The 12018-nt window shown below is 35.3% G+C and overlaps 2 protein-coding genes across 5 annotated transcripts; both read left to right on the forward strand.

Annotated features, from left to right (window-relative positions):
• The first annotated feature begins 2871 nt into the window (after window positions 1-2871).
• mRpS35 (mitochondrial ribosomal protein S35) lies at window positions 2872-4480 on the forward strand. The gene is made up of 2 exons (XM_073987300.1): window positions 2872-3110; window positions 3542-4480. The coding sequence occupies exons 1-2, from the start codon at window positions 2990-2992 to the stop codon at window positions 4402-4404; spliced, it is 984 nt and encodes a 327-aa protein (XP_073843401.1). The 5' UTR covers window positions 2872-2989; the 3' UTR covers window positions 4405-4480.
• Window positions 4481-6435: 1955 nt separating this feature from the next.
• Pgant6 (Polypeptide N-Acetylgalactosaminyltransferase 6) lies at window positions 6436-10673 on the forward strand. 4 transcript variants are annotated; one of them, XM_073987302.1, is made up of 5 exons: window positions 6440-6586; window positions 7076-7149; window positions 8003-8704; window positions 8772-9540; window positions 9601-10673. In XM_073987302.1, the coding sequence occupies exons 3-5, from the start codon at window positions 8106-8108 to the stop codon at window positions 10270-10272; spliced, it is 2040 nt and encodes a 679-aa protein (XP_073843403.1). In that variant the 5' UTR covers window positions 6440-6586; window positions 7076-7149; window positions 8003-8105; the 3' UTR covers window positions 10273-10673. The 4 variants fall into 4 exon arrangements, with proteins under 4 accessions (XP_073843402.1, XP_073843403.1, XP_073843404.1 ...); XM_073987301.1 differs by lacking the exon at window positions 7076-7149 and having other exon boundaries at window positions 6436-6586; XM_073987303.1 differs by lacking the exon at window positions 7076-7149 and having other exon boundaries at window positions 7681-8704.
• Window positions 10674-12018: the final 1345 nt, after the last annotated feature.

A 12018-nucleotide genomic window follows, 5' to 3' on the forward strand; every position in this document is an offset into this window, starting at 1 on the left:
TGAAAAATAGGGTTACTAGCCAAGTCGGACTATAGGAAAGGTTTGGAATTAAATGACTAACATTAAAATAAATAAATAATTCGAATATACAAATTTCGAATGATTTGTGATATAAATGCTAGTCTCCAAGCTTAGCCTTCGTCCACCCACTAAAAAACACCATTCAATATGCCTGATGATCGGTCTAACCACCCGTGAAACGTAGCATAGTGGTTGAATGTGTGGGACTTCGGTGGATTCCTAATTTTTCAATGTACCTATTAGGTCTAAATAGCTCAACTCGAAAGAGAATTAATTCAAATATCACTCTAAAAATGACCTTCGCCTTAATAAGGCAAAACAAAAAAAAAATGATTTCAGCATGAGCCAGGCTGGGATTCGAACCTGGGACCCCAACAACCAAGTGACACGGTTGCAGGCGTCTTAGCGTTCTAAGCCACTATCAACTTGTCAAAGATTCCGATGACAAATATTGATGATCAAAATCTTGTGATACAGAAGAACAAATAAAATAAAGGTGGAAAAAAGCTGTTTTAGTATTTGTAATAAAGCATTGAAAAATAGGGTTACCAGCCAAGTCGGACTATAGGAAAGGTTTGGAATTAAATGACTAACATTAAAATAAATAAATAATTCGAATATACAAATTTCGAATGATTTGTGATATAAATGCTAGTCTCCAAGCTTAGCCTTCGTCCACCCACTAAAAAACACCATTCAATCTGCCTGATGATCGGTCTAACCACCCGTGAAACGTAGCATAGTGGTTGAATGTGTGGGACTTCGGTGGATTCCTAATTTTTCAATGTACCTATTAGGTCTAAATAGCTCAACTCGAAAGAGAATTAATTCAAATATCACTCTAAAAATGACCTTCGCCTTAATAAGGCAAAACAAAAAAAATATATAATATAATAATATAATAAAATATAAGCTGTGTTCCTTTACTTACCTGAGGTTACCATTTTAACCATTTGTTACCATTTTTTACCTGCAAAGCGTTCCTTAACCCCGAAAAGTGGCAAAACTGGAAGCAATTTTAAGAGAGTGAGAGGGGAGAGAGAGCGAAAATGGCTTTCTCTTCTACCACAGGCTACCAGCAAAATTTCTGCAGGTAGAAAATGGCAGAACTGATTTTTCGACTTTTGTTTGACGATTATTTCACAAAATGGACGAAAACCCGAAGAAAAAGTCGAACACTGACAACACTAAATTAAAAACTGTGAAATAAAAGACGAAAATTGATTTTTTTTTACGTTTTTTTCTGACATTGCTGCCAGACCTACCATTTTTCCGTTCCTTTACTTTTCTGCTAAAAATGTTCATGAGAGAGCAATTTTGAATAATTTTGACACTTTTCTCTTTTACCACTCTAACCATTAAAAAAGTAAAGGAACAAAGCTATAATAAAGTTCTTTGAGTTCTTGTTTTACACAAATAATAAATGCATTTTATTTATTTTGGGATATTACGCAATGGCATTCCGAAGAATGAATATAAATTCAGTCCAAAGCACTGCATCTTAAGCTGTGATTTGGATCGAAAATGGAGTGCATCCTAGCTGTGTGCTGTGAAAGCAAAATGGAGTGCATCCTAGCTGCGCGCTTTCTTGTAAAATTCATAAGTGAATTCATAGGAAAGGATGTACTCCAACGGCAATTGTACTGTACACTTGTACTGATTAAACTGCATCCACGGATGCAAACTTTTTGCTGGGTTTTAATGCAATGCCGAAGAATTTCTTCGATACAAATATTTTAAAAACAATTTTAAATTTAAATCATTAAATACGATTGTTTTTAAAATTGTTTGGCATATTTTTCAAACAATACATACACATACACGGATTGTGTACTTTGATTTTGCCATTTTAGGAACACTCAAATGAAAAAAAATTAAATTTAGATTTAGCTAACCTTTCTTATTAAACCATGATGGCATCTTTTGCATTGGTTTAAACGAAGTCGTGAAAGATCCGATCTTTTCATCAGCATTTGAACCCATGCAAAGGAACTCGTGAAAGATCCGATCTTTTCATCAACATTTGAACCCATTCCATGGATCCAATAGATATGAATTAAGTGTTTTTATTTATTCACATTTTTCTAAATATATAAGATTCATTATTTACAACAGGCTTGATGTTGTCGGAGACTCGAAATCACAACCAACGTTGTTAAAACTCTCGTCGTAATGATAATGTCATTGCAAAGGGTTGGTGAAAATGACAAGTCAAAGCTTTGGTGGAAATGACATGTCAAAGCGTTGGTGAAAATGACATGTCAAGGCATTGGTATAAATGACATGCTTTGGATCCAAAAATTAATAGCATCTTTTGGGGTCCACGTTCATATAAAATTCATCGATGAAGATGCTAAAAAGATGACATGCCAGTAGTGCGATTTTTTAACTAATTTTTTGAGTTACCGACAATTGTCGGTAATATTAAAATGCTCATATTTTCGGTAATTACCGATGTTTTTTGGTATGTTAGCGATGAATAAAAAGCAGTCGTAAAGTTACAGTTTTGTCAACTTTTATTTGAACTTTTCATTCATAATTTTGCGTTTTAATTTTACCGAATTTTGTCGGTAACTCAAAAAATGTGTTAGAGAATAGCACTACAGATCACCTGCACCCATGATTGAATGGCATCTTTGGCATCGAACATTTTGCTGGGGAATGTTTTTATTTCGGTTCATATGACATTGATGGCTAGTGTAAACACCCTTTACAGGGAAATGGTAAAAATTGTAACCTCAAGCAAGTAAAGGAACACAACTAATGCTATTAAAATCGTTGGTGTTTTCGATTATCTCCGTAATCAAAAGTCGACTTTGATTTTTAGATTTTCAAGACCAAGAGTCGACTAATCAATTAGTCGACTTACCTATCCCTATTTATAACATACGAACATATGCATGTTGTAACCAAATTATTAAAATTTATAAATTTATAAAATAAACTTTTATTCAATTTTTGTGAAACGATGTCGTCTTTGAGTAGACTTTTAAAATCGAATAAACTTGCATTAAATTACGGGCAGCAATTTCGCTTCTTAAGTGCACAAGTGTCTCCAAGTGGAAACGATGCCGAGGTTGAGGATGAAGGTAAGTTAATATTGCTATTAGAGAAAAATTGGAACTCCTTTCCTTTAGGGTACACCTTGCGGAAAAATTCGTCATTTTCACCACAGGTAGTGCTTTCGGCCCTGATTCTAACGGTGTATAACTTTACCGACAATTGTCGGTAACTCAAAAAATGGGTTAGAGAATCGCACTACTGTAATAACAAGATTTGAGTTACCTGTAATAACAAGATTTGAGTTTAGTAAATGCGTTTAACTTAAGTCCTAGTTGTGGTTTTTGCGGAACTTTCGAGGCCTATATCTCGGGAAGTATACATTTCCGGTTATACACCGTTGGAATCAGGACCGAAAGCGCCACCTGTGGTGAAAATGCCAAATTTCTCTTCCAGGTGCACCCTAAAGGAAAGATAAGCCGAAAAATTTAATAAACAATGCAATTATGTCGCTTTCCAGAATTCCGTGTACTAAACTTGCGTGCTACACAGCAGAAATTGGCACGACGAGAATTCAAAAAACCCGAGGTCATGCCACCACGTAGTCTAAAAATGGCCACAGATCAAGATTGGACAGCAGTTTGGCCGGGTCCACGCTCTTTCCATCCTGCTTCAGTTCCTCTGCCCATTCGTCAAGGATTCACCGTAAAAGGGGCAGCACCACCATCAAAGTACGCAAATGCTGAGTTAATGAAAATTCCCAACTTCCTTCATTTAACCCCACCAGCAATAAAGCAGCAATGTGAAGCAATAAAAAAATTCTGCACACCCTGGCCAAAAGGATTAGAAACAGAAGATAAATGGAAGCGTCTCTTTCCTGTAGATATTGTTAGCACAGATTATTGTCAAGCATTACCTACAATACGCAACCCAGAGGCTCGTCGGGTTACTATTACCCTTAAATTGTCAGAATTGAAATTTGATGATCATGCCAAGGATAAATTTTTGCGTTTAGTTGGAGACCGTTATAATAGCGAAACCGATACTCTTACGATTGTGGCTGATAGATGTCCTTTACGAAAACAAAATTACGATTATGCTATGTATTTACTAACTGCTTGCTACCACGAATCGTTTATTACAGAGCCTTGGGAAGAAACTAAGAGCGAGGCCGATATGGAACTGTACAAATACGAACGCAATAAATCCAAACAATCTGTTGAAAGTATTTTGAATTGGGGAAAATCGCAGGATGCCGAAAAACTTGCAGCTGGTACTGGCTACGTTGAAAGTTTAGAAAACCTTATAAATGGTGGAGAAAATGAATACAATTTGAGTAAATATAAGGAAGAAGTAATTAAAATGCTAGGCCTCAGGCAATAAGTAGACATACTATTGAAATTTCGTTATTATATTGTTAAACAAGATGAATAAACAAAGTTGAACCATTTTGATCTGATCTAGTTGCTTTTTTTCAAAGGAACTAGTTGAGTTATGGCGGCTAAGAGGCGTATAACGCGACCTACCGATTCCCATTGTCCTGAACAAAAAAATACATATTTCATCTATGGGAAGCCCATACTTACCGAGATATAGGGTTTCAAAAATTTAAATATGCGTTAAAATTCTCATCATAAATGTTACATTCATGTAAAATCAGGAATTTGTTGGGAATATAGTGAGCGTATTTTCTTCAAGCCTTTACCTAATTAACTGCGTGTTGCGTGTGCGTTCAAAAATACAAAAACAAAATACATGTATTTCAAATTGAAAACAAAAACAAATAAATGTATTTTGTTTTTGTATTTTTGAACGCACACGCAACACGCAGTTAATTAGGTAAAGGCTTCATAAAAACAAAGGGATTGCCATGTAAGAATATGTACAAAGATATGCTATGTTTCGATTACAACCAATTCAAAAATTATTTTTTGAAATGTTTGTTTTTGGGGATTTTAAAGTCATTTTGGCACAAAAACATTAGAAATATTGATGAAATTTATTTTCTTTGAAATTGTGAGAAGCAGCTGCTACAAAGCAGTTGCCATAAAATGCTTAAATCAGCAACTGAAATCTTAGACGTCAGTTGCCGATTGCTCTCTGTAATGCAATTTTAGCAACTGCCAACGCAATTGAACGATAGTTAAACAAAACAAAAAACATTGTTCCACAACATCCCATACGGGACAAGGGAGACTTCACTCATATCAATGAGTGCACCCCGATTCATATTTAGCTCAATGATATGGGACCTACTGTTTATCGCCGAGTCCGAACGGCGTGTCTTAAGACACCACTTTTGGAGAAGTTTTTCAAGGCTGAAATACTCAGGAAATGTCGCCAACATTACTGAGGGGTATTTTGCCACCGTTGAAAAATGTTTGATGTTGCCTGGCCGGGGAATCGAACCCCCGACCTTCTACGTGCAAGGCGGGCGTGCATACCATTGCACCACGGTGGCACCCTATTGAACGATAGTTGCTTTCCATAATCGAATGAGTGAAGTTTATGTTCTGTTCCAGAACCTGCTAGAAGCTACTAATTTTTACTACGATAACATTTATATCGAAAAAATAGAAAAAGTTAGTAGATTCTTGCCGTACTGGAACAGACCATTTGTGTCATTTCAAGAAAAATTCAAACTTATCTGCACTTTGCCTTTTACGATAAATAACTTTACTCGAACGTTGTATGTGTCTTCGGCTTTAAGCCATCATTTCTGATAAAAGAACAAAGACAAATTCTATATACGTTGCCTTTGCTCTATATTATTTTTTCTGATAAAAGAATATAGAATAATTCGACCTATGTTGACCTTGCCCTTTTATTAAGCCCTCGGCGCATACGATCCGTTGTGCGACGCGTTGCGCGTTGAAAACAACAACCACATGAAAAATGTGTAAGTGATGCCAAGTTTGATTATGAATTTTTCATGTGTTGTTGTAACGCGACGCTCCACGCGCCGTATGTGCCGCGGCCATTATAAATGACGTCCAACATTACTGAAACGTTGGTTGTGTTTACGGCTTTATATAAAATACTGACAGGCATCGTCCGTCATTATTTAAGATTCAAGTTTATACGTCAAATTTACAGTTGATTTGAACCGTTGTTTATTTAGTGCATGGCACAATTACCAGGTAGATGCATCTGCAAACAACTACAACAAAAACGAGTTCAGTACTGTGAAATGTCAAAAATGTTTTCCAAAAATAAAGCGATTCACACATTTTTTTCAACAAAATATTGTTAGGCAGTTATTAATAAACACATTATAACAAAAATCCATCAAAAATTCACAGTTTTTCTTTTAAAATTTTGTTTTTTAATTTTGTGTTTTCAATTACAACAACTTTTTTGACAGCTCACAGTACATCAGCTGGGCTGACGCGGGTACCTGTATGATTGTGCCATGATTTAGTGTCATCATAACAATCAACCGGCCAACAAGACTGATTTTTTCGTGTGGTCTATTTTCTTCAAATAAAAGTCATAATTAACAATATTAACAAAACGGTTCAAACGACAAATCAACCTCTACATTTTAATAGTAGAATACATATAGGTGATTAAATCTTTTATTAATAAGAACATTAAAAATATTTCAAGGGTACAATTTGTAGACGTGTTCTTTGCCGTACTCGAATACACAACAATGTGTGCGTGAACTAATTCGGTCGAATAAACTTTGATATCTCCCAAATTCATTGTTATCATACATTTCCTCTTTAGAACATCGATAAATTCTAAATGTTCGGCGTCGAGGAAGAACGATAAATTAATCACATGTAATAGTGTTAAAAATGTAAAAACCTGTTTCTGACACATGAATGAAAATTAATTAGCCTTTGTTGATGCGAGATGGTTCATTATACATACAATGTTTATGTTTAAGTTAATAGTTAAATTTTGTGGAGTTTCAGAAATATGCCAAATATGCAATTTTAATTATGCTTCATAATGCACCATTATGCATGGTCTTTTGCTCTGTTCCATAATTGTTTGGAGAAATTCTATTATTTTAGCAGTATCTTTTTTCGTTTTTTTTTTCTAGATTTCATTTCGTACTGTTTGTACTGTTTACCTCATGGACCTCTTGACATAGCCGGTGTTGGAATCTATTCATTGGTAAAAATCATTCAGCCAGCTCCAAATACTTACACTATCACTAAAATTTATACTTTTTGAATACTTACATATGTATATTGCTTACGTTGTCTTCCAAAACAAAGATATAAAATAAAGAGTGCTCACGGAGCATTTCCCCTAAAACTTAATCTAAAACTAAAGACTTCAATAGTTAGCCGGTATTAGGTCGGGAATACTATTTTCTCCTATGTACATGCATATGCAAAAGTTGGATACAAATTAATAGGCCTGTTCGATAACTTCGCAAGTAAAAAGTAGTAGCAAGTTCTTGCAACTACTTCTCATTTCTCTTTTATTGAACTAGTTTGTTATCGAACAGCATTTTGTAAAAGTTTGTGCAAATTTTTACAATCTTTTGGGTTATCGAACAGACCTAATATCTCTAGTACCTAAAATTTACCTTTAAACTGTAATCTCCAATTTGTAGTCGGATGCGCATTAAGGCTTCCTTCACCTATAATTTCTTCTTAAACTAATATGTATATTAATATGTACTGTACTAATTCCTAGCAAGTCATCGGCGAGTTTAAGGGCTTTATACTATGAACAGAAAGGCACAAATAATAGATGACTAACTCGGAAAGTTTGTTTATCTTTCCGGGACAAAAGTAAAATATCGTTGGGATCAGAAGAAGAGAAAGATAAGTAGATGAAAATATGGGCACAACTCGCTTCCGCAAATGAAACAGTTATGCGTAAGGGAAGAATTATAAACAAATTGTGCAAAATGTGGATTTGATAAAAGTACATTTATTTCATGTCAAGAAATGATTCAAGAGAAGGATATTCATAATTATGCAACATATTTTGTGAATTTTTATTTCATTCACAGAAAATAAAATAATTTGCTTTTGTGCTCACTGACCATCATTGACGGCGAAGAAAGGATTTTAATGTCGCGGTAATAATTAAAATTAGCACATTAACCACAAATAATGAGGCGCCCAAATGTTAAGTGGTTGTTTAAAACCGCCTGTTTGTTGATTATTGCTGGAACGCTTTTTATTCTTATAACTGGATACATATCTGCCACCCCATATACAAATAAACCAGCATTTATACAGAAACCAAAAGCAGCACCTTTAGGTCAATACGACAAACATCAAGCTGTGGCAGATGTAGATGAACAGCCTGTTGGGCCAGCTCCTGAGGAGCACAGACCACCAAAAGTTGCTCCAGTAGATCAGCCGAAAATAAAAAATGACGAGAACAGTGATGATAATGACGATGCTGCCAATAACGAAATATTGGAAGAAGAGCGAGGTCAATCGCTGGATCGTCAGGAACAACCGGGGGAACAACAACAACCTCAATTGATGCCACCCAGTCACACAAAGAAAGACTGGCATGATTATACTGCCATGGAACGCGATACCAAACGCATTGGTTTTGGAGAGCAAGGCAAAAGAGCCTACAACAACGACGAGTCAACAAAAGATTTGGAAAGGAAAATGTCTCTTGAAAACGGCTTTAATGCCTATTTATCAGATATGATATCTGTGAACCGTTCGGTACCAGATATACGTAATAAAGGGTAGGTGTTAATATATTGCAAAAACTGATCATTTCGATAAAAAAAATTACGATTTCCACAATTTCAGTTGTCGCAGCAAACTGTACGATAGCGAGCTACTAACTGTTAGCGTAGTCATTCCATATTACAACGAACATTTTAGTGTCCTAGTCCGTTCAATACATAGTTTAGTCAATCGGTCACCACCGGAATTACTGAAGGAGATCATACTGGTCGATGATTTTAGTGATCGTGAATATCTTTTCAAACAGCTTGATCAATATGTAGCAGAGAATTTTCCAAATCTGGTACAAATAATACGCCTGAAGGAACGTACAGGCCTAATAGGAGCACGCATGGCTGGCGCACGAAAAGCTACTGCTGATGTTTTGATATTTTTGGATTCACACATAGAAGCTAATTACAATTGGCTACCACCACTGTTGGAACCGATTAAGTTTAATAAACGCACTGCCGTCTGTCCCTTCATTGACGTTATCGATCATAGTAATTTTGAGTATCGTGCCCAAGATGAGGGCGCCAGAGGAGCCTTTGATTGGGAATTTTACTACAAACGATTGCCTTTATTACCCGAAGATTTAGTGGATAGAACGAAACCGTTTAAGAGTCCCGTAATGGCAGGTGGTCTGTTTGCCATTGCAAGAGAATTCTTTTTCGAACTGGGTGGTTATGATGAAGGTCTGGATATTTGGGGCGGTGAGCAGTATGAACTAAGCTTCAAAATCTGGATGTGTGGAGGTGAAATGTACGATGCTCCTTGTTCACGTATAGCTCACATATACCGAGGTCCACGCAATAGCATGCCTAGTCCTCGTAAAGGCGACTACGTCCACAGAGTGAGTAAATACGCGTGTTTTTAAATTTATTTACTAGTGACCTTTCACTTTATTTCCTAGAATTATAAACGTGTGGCTGAGGTGTGGATGGACGAATACAAACATTATTTATACGAGCATGGACAGGGTATATATGAAAGTATAGATGCTGGTGATCTTACCGAACAGAAAGCAATACGTGAAAAACTACAGTGTAAATCTTTTAAATGGTTTATGGAGAACGTTGCCTTTGATTTGACAAAGGTTTATCCACCTGTCGAACCGGCTGATTATGCATACGGAGCCATACAAAATGTCGGTGCGTCTACTCTATGTGTTGATACGTTAGGAAAGCCGCGGCACTCGGAAATAGGTTTATATCCTTGCCATGAAGATTTAAAAAGACCACAACGTAATCAGAATTGGGCTCTCAGTTGGCACAGGGATCTACGTTTACGTCGTAAGCTTGACTGTTTAGATGTACAACAGACACACAAGAATGCTCCGGTATGGCTATGGGATTGCCATGGTCAGGGCGGCAATCAATTTTGGTCTTACGATAGAGATCACAAATGGCTGGTACATGGACGTAATCATGGCAGTAACAAACGTTGTCTGGAAGCATCACCAAAAGATCGCAAACTCTATGTCAACATTTGCGACGAAGATAACCTCTATATGCAATGGAATTTCGGAGTTGTCAATAACACGGCATTAGATAGTTTTTGGGAAGACATTCCAAGCTCACTCTAAAGATTAAATTCGATAACATGTCTTATGTACTTAACAGCTCAACAGTGTGTCGTAGTTTCCACAATTTAAGTTTCTCAACTACTCTGACTGGATTATATTTAAATGCATGTACAAATAGTACATACATATAAATTTATGATATACATATGTAAATAAGTTTCCACGCACAATGTAAACGTCGTTTCTAGTGTAACACAAGCCACGTTTAAATGCCAAGTATTTTATTTAACATTTCCATGATTGCCAATTTATTTTTTCTTTTTTGTAATTTTAAGTATTTTGCAAGTTTTCTCTACATTATAAAATATATGTAAGGAAATATGCCATGTGCAATTAGATAATTGTATTGTTATGAATTATACACGGAAAGTCTCAATAAAGCAATAGAATTTATAATTAAATTATTTTAGTATTTCAAATATGCAGCGGTAAAATGGGTTTAAATCATTTAAAAATAACACTGCTCAACAAAATTGAAAAAGTTGAATGTTTCAACCGAAAATTTTTTTCTAACTGAAATAGCGAGTTGATTTCAAATCCGGTCTCGGGTTTTCTCCATCAGCTCTTCTTCTAGATACACTGTGTAGGGACTGGCGCAGATTTAAAGTTAACTTAAAACTAGCTTTTTTGTAAACATAAGTGACTTTTTATCGATTATTTCCCTTATGCCAACTGACTACTTTTACAAGGCGATGAGCGGGTAAGTAGTCAGTATTGTCCATCGCTAGATTACTTTTCGACTGATTATAAACTAACTTTTTGACTATTTGTAGTCAGTTCAAATCAGTGTCGCCCACAATATTTCCATCAATACTAAAGCATGTGTGTATGCATGGGTGAAAAAAACAACAACGACTCCTGCGGGACTTTTCTCAACCGGTTTACAAAATAGTTAGTTATAAATGCATTATTCTACATATAACTACAAATTGGCTGAAAATTCATCTATAGATCAACCAGATTGAAAACTAAAAAAATGGAGAACTGACTATTTCTCCATTACTTTTCAATTAGTTATTAACCAGTTGGAAAATAGTCGGTTACAAAGCAATTTTTCTACAACCAACTATAAATTAGTTGAAAAGTCATGTAGAGATCAACCAGTTGAAAACGTTGAATGTTCAATAGTGTGTTTTCGACGCAAATAATTCTCATATACACTTTCGTAATTATTTCGATATAAATGCAACATACAATTATACAAGCTAGTTTTGATAGACTGAACATACCAAAAGAGGAACAACAAGGGAACATAACTGAGAAACAACTGGTGTCAAAATAAAAAGTCAAAGATAAAAGCAAAAAAGAGAATTAAAAGAAATAGAAAATAAAATATAATAAATAAAAACTAAATATTTTTTCTCTCTCTTTAAGACAACATTTTTAAACTGACTATAAAAAGTCAAAAAATAGATATAAATTAGTTAAAAATAGTTAAAAGTAATGCAGAGATGGACAATTGTCATCTGCCTAGCTCATCCCCATGTTAAAATAGTTAGTTGGCGTAACGGAAAATAATCGAAAAATAACCACTTGTGGTTATTTTTAAACTAGTTATAAACTATTTTTAAACTAATTTATTTCCCCGCAGGGTAGGTACAAAAATGTTTGTGTGTACAATTTTTCTGTTTAAAATTCTCTTCAGACAAGTCAATAAAATAGAGAACTGTATAACCACAGCCACAACCTTCAAAATACCGTAAATCGGGAGGTATTGTTCTATGGGGGCTATATGAAGGCCTGAAC

The sequence above is a fragment of the Musca autumnalis genome, unplaced genomic scaffold (genome assembly GCF_047663935.1).
Source record: "Musca autumnalis isolate F117 unplaced genomic scaffold, ASM4766393v1 scaffold_4, whole genome shotgun sequence".
In the NCBI taxonomy this organism is placed as follows: domain Eukaryota; kingdom Metazoa; phylum Arthropoda; class Insecta; order Diptera; family Muscidae; genus Musca; species Musca autumnalis.

Coding starts and splice junctions, on each gene's coding strand:
- mRpS35 (XM_073987300.1), top strand. CDS start 2,990: ATGTCGTCTTTGAGTAGACTTTTAAAATCGAATAAACTTGCATTAAAT. Junction 3,111..3,541: donor TGCCGAGGTTGAGGATGAAG/GTAAGTTAATAT, acceptor GTCGCTTTCCAG/AATTCCGTGTACTAAACTTG.
- Pgant6 (XM_073987301.1), top strand. CDS start 8,106: ATGAGGCGCCCAAATGTTAAGTGGTTGTTTAAAACCGCCTGTTTGTTG. Junction 8,705..8,771: donor CCAGATATACGTAATAAAGG/GTAGGTGTTAAT, acceptor CCACAATTTCAG/TTGTCGCAGCAAACTGTACG. Junction 9,541..9,600: donor AAGGCGACTACGTCCACAGA/GTGAGTAAATAC, acceptor TTTATTTCCTAG/AATTATAAACGTGTGGCTGA.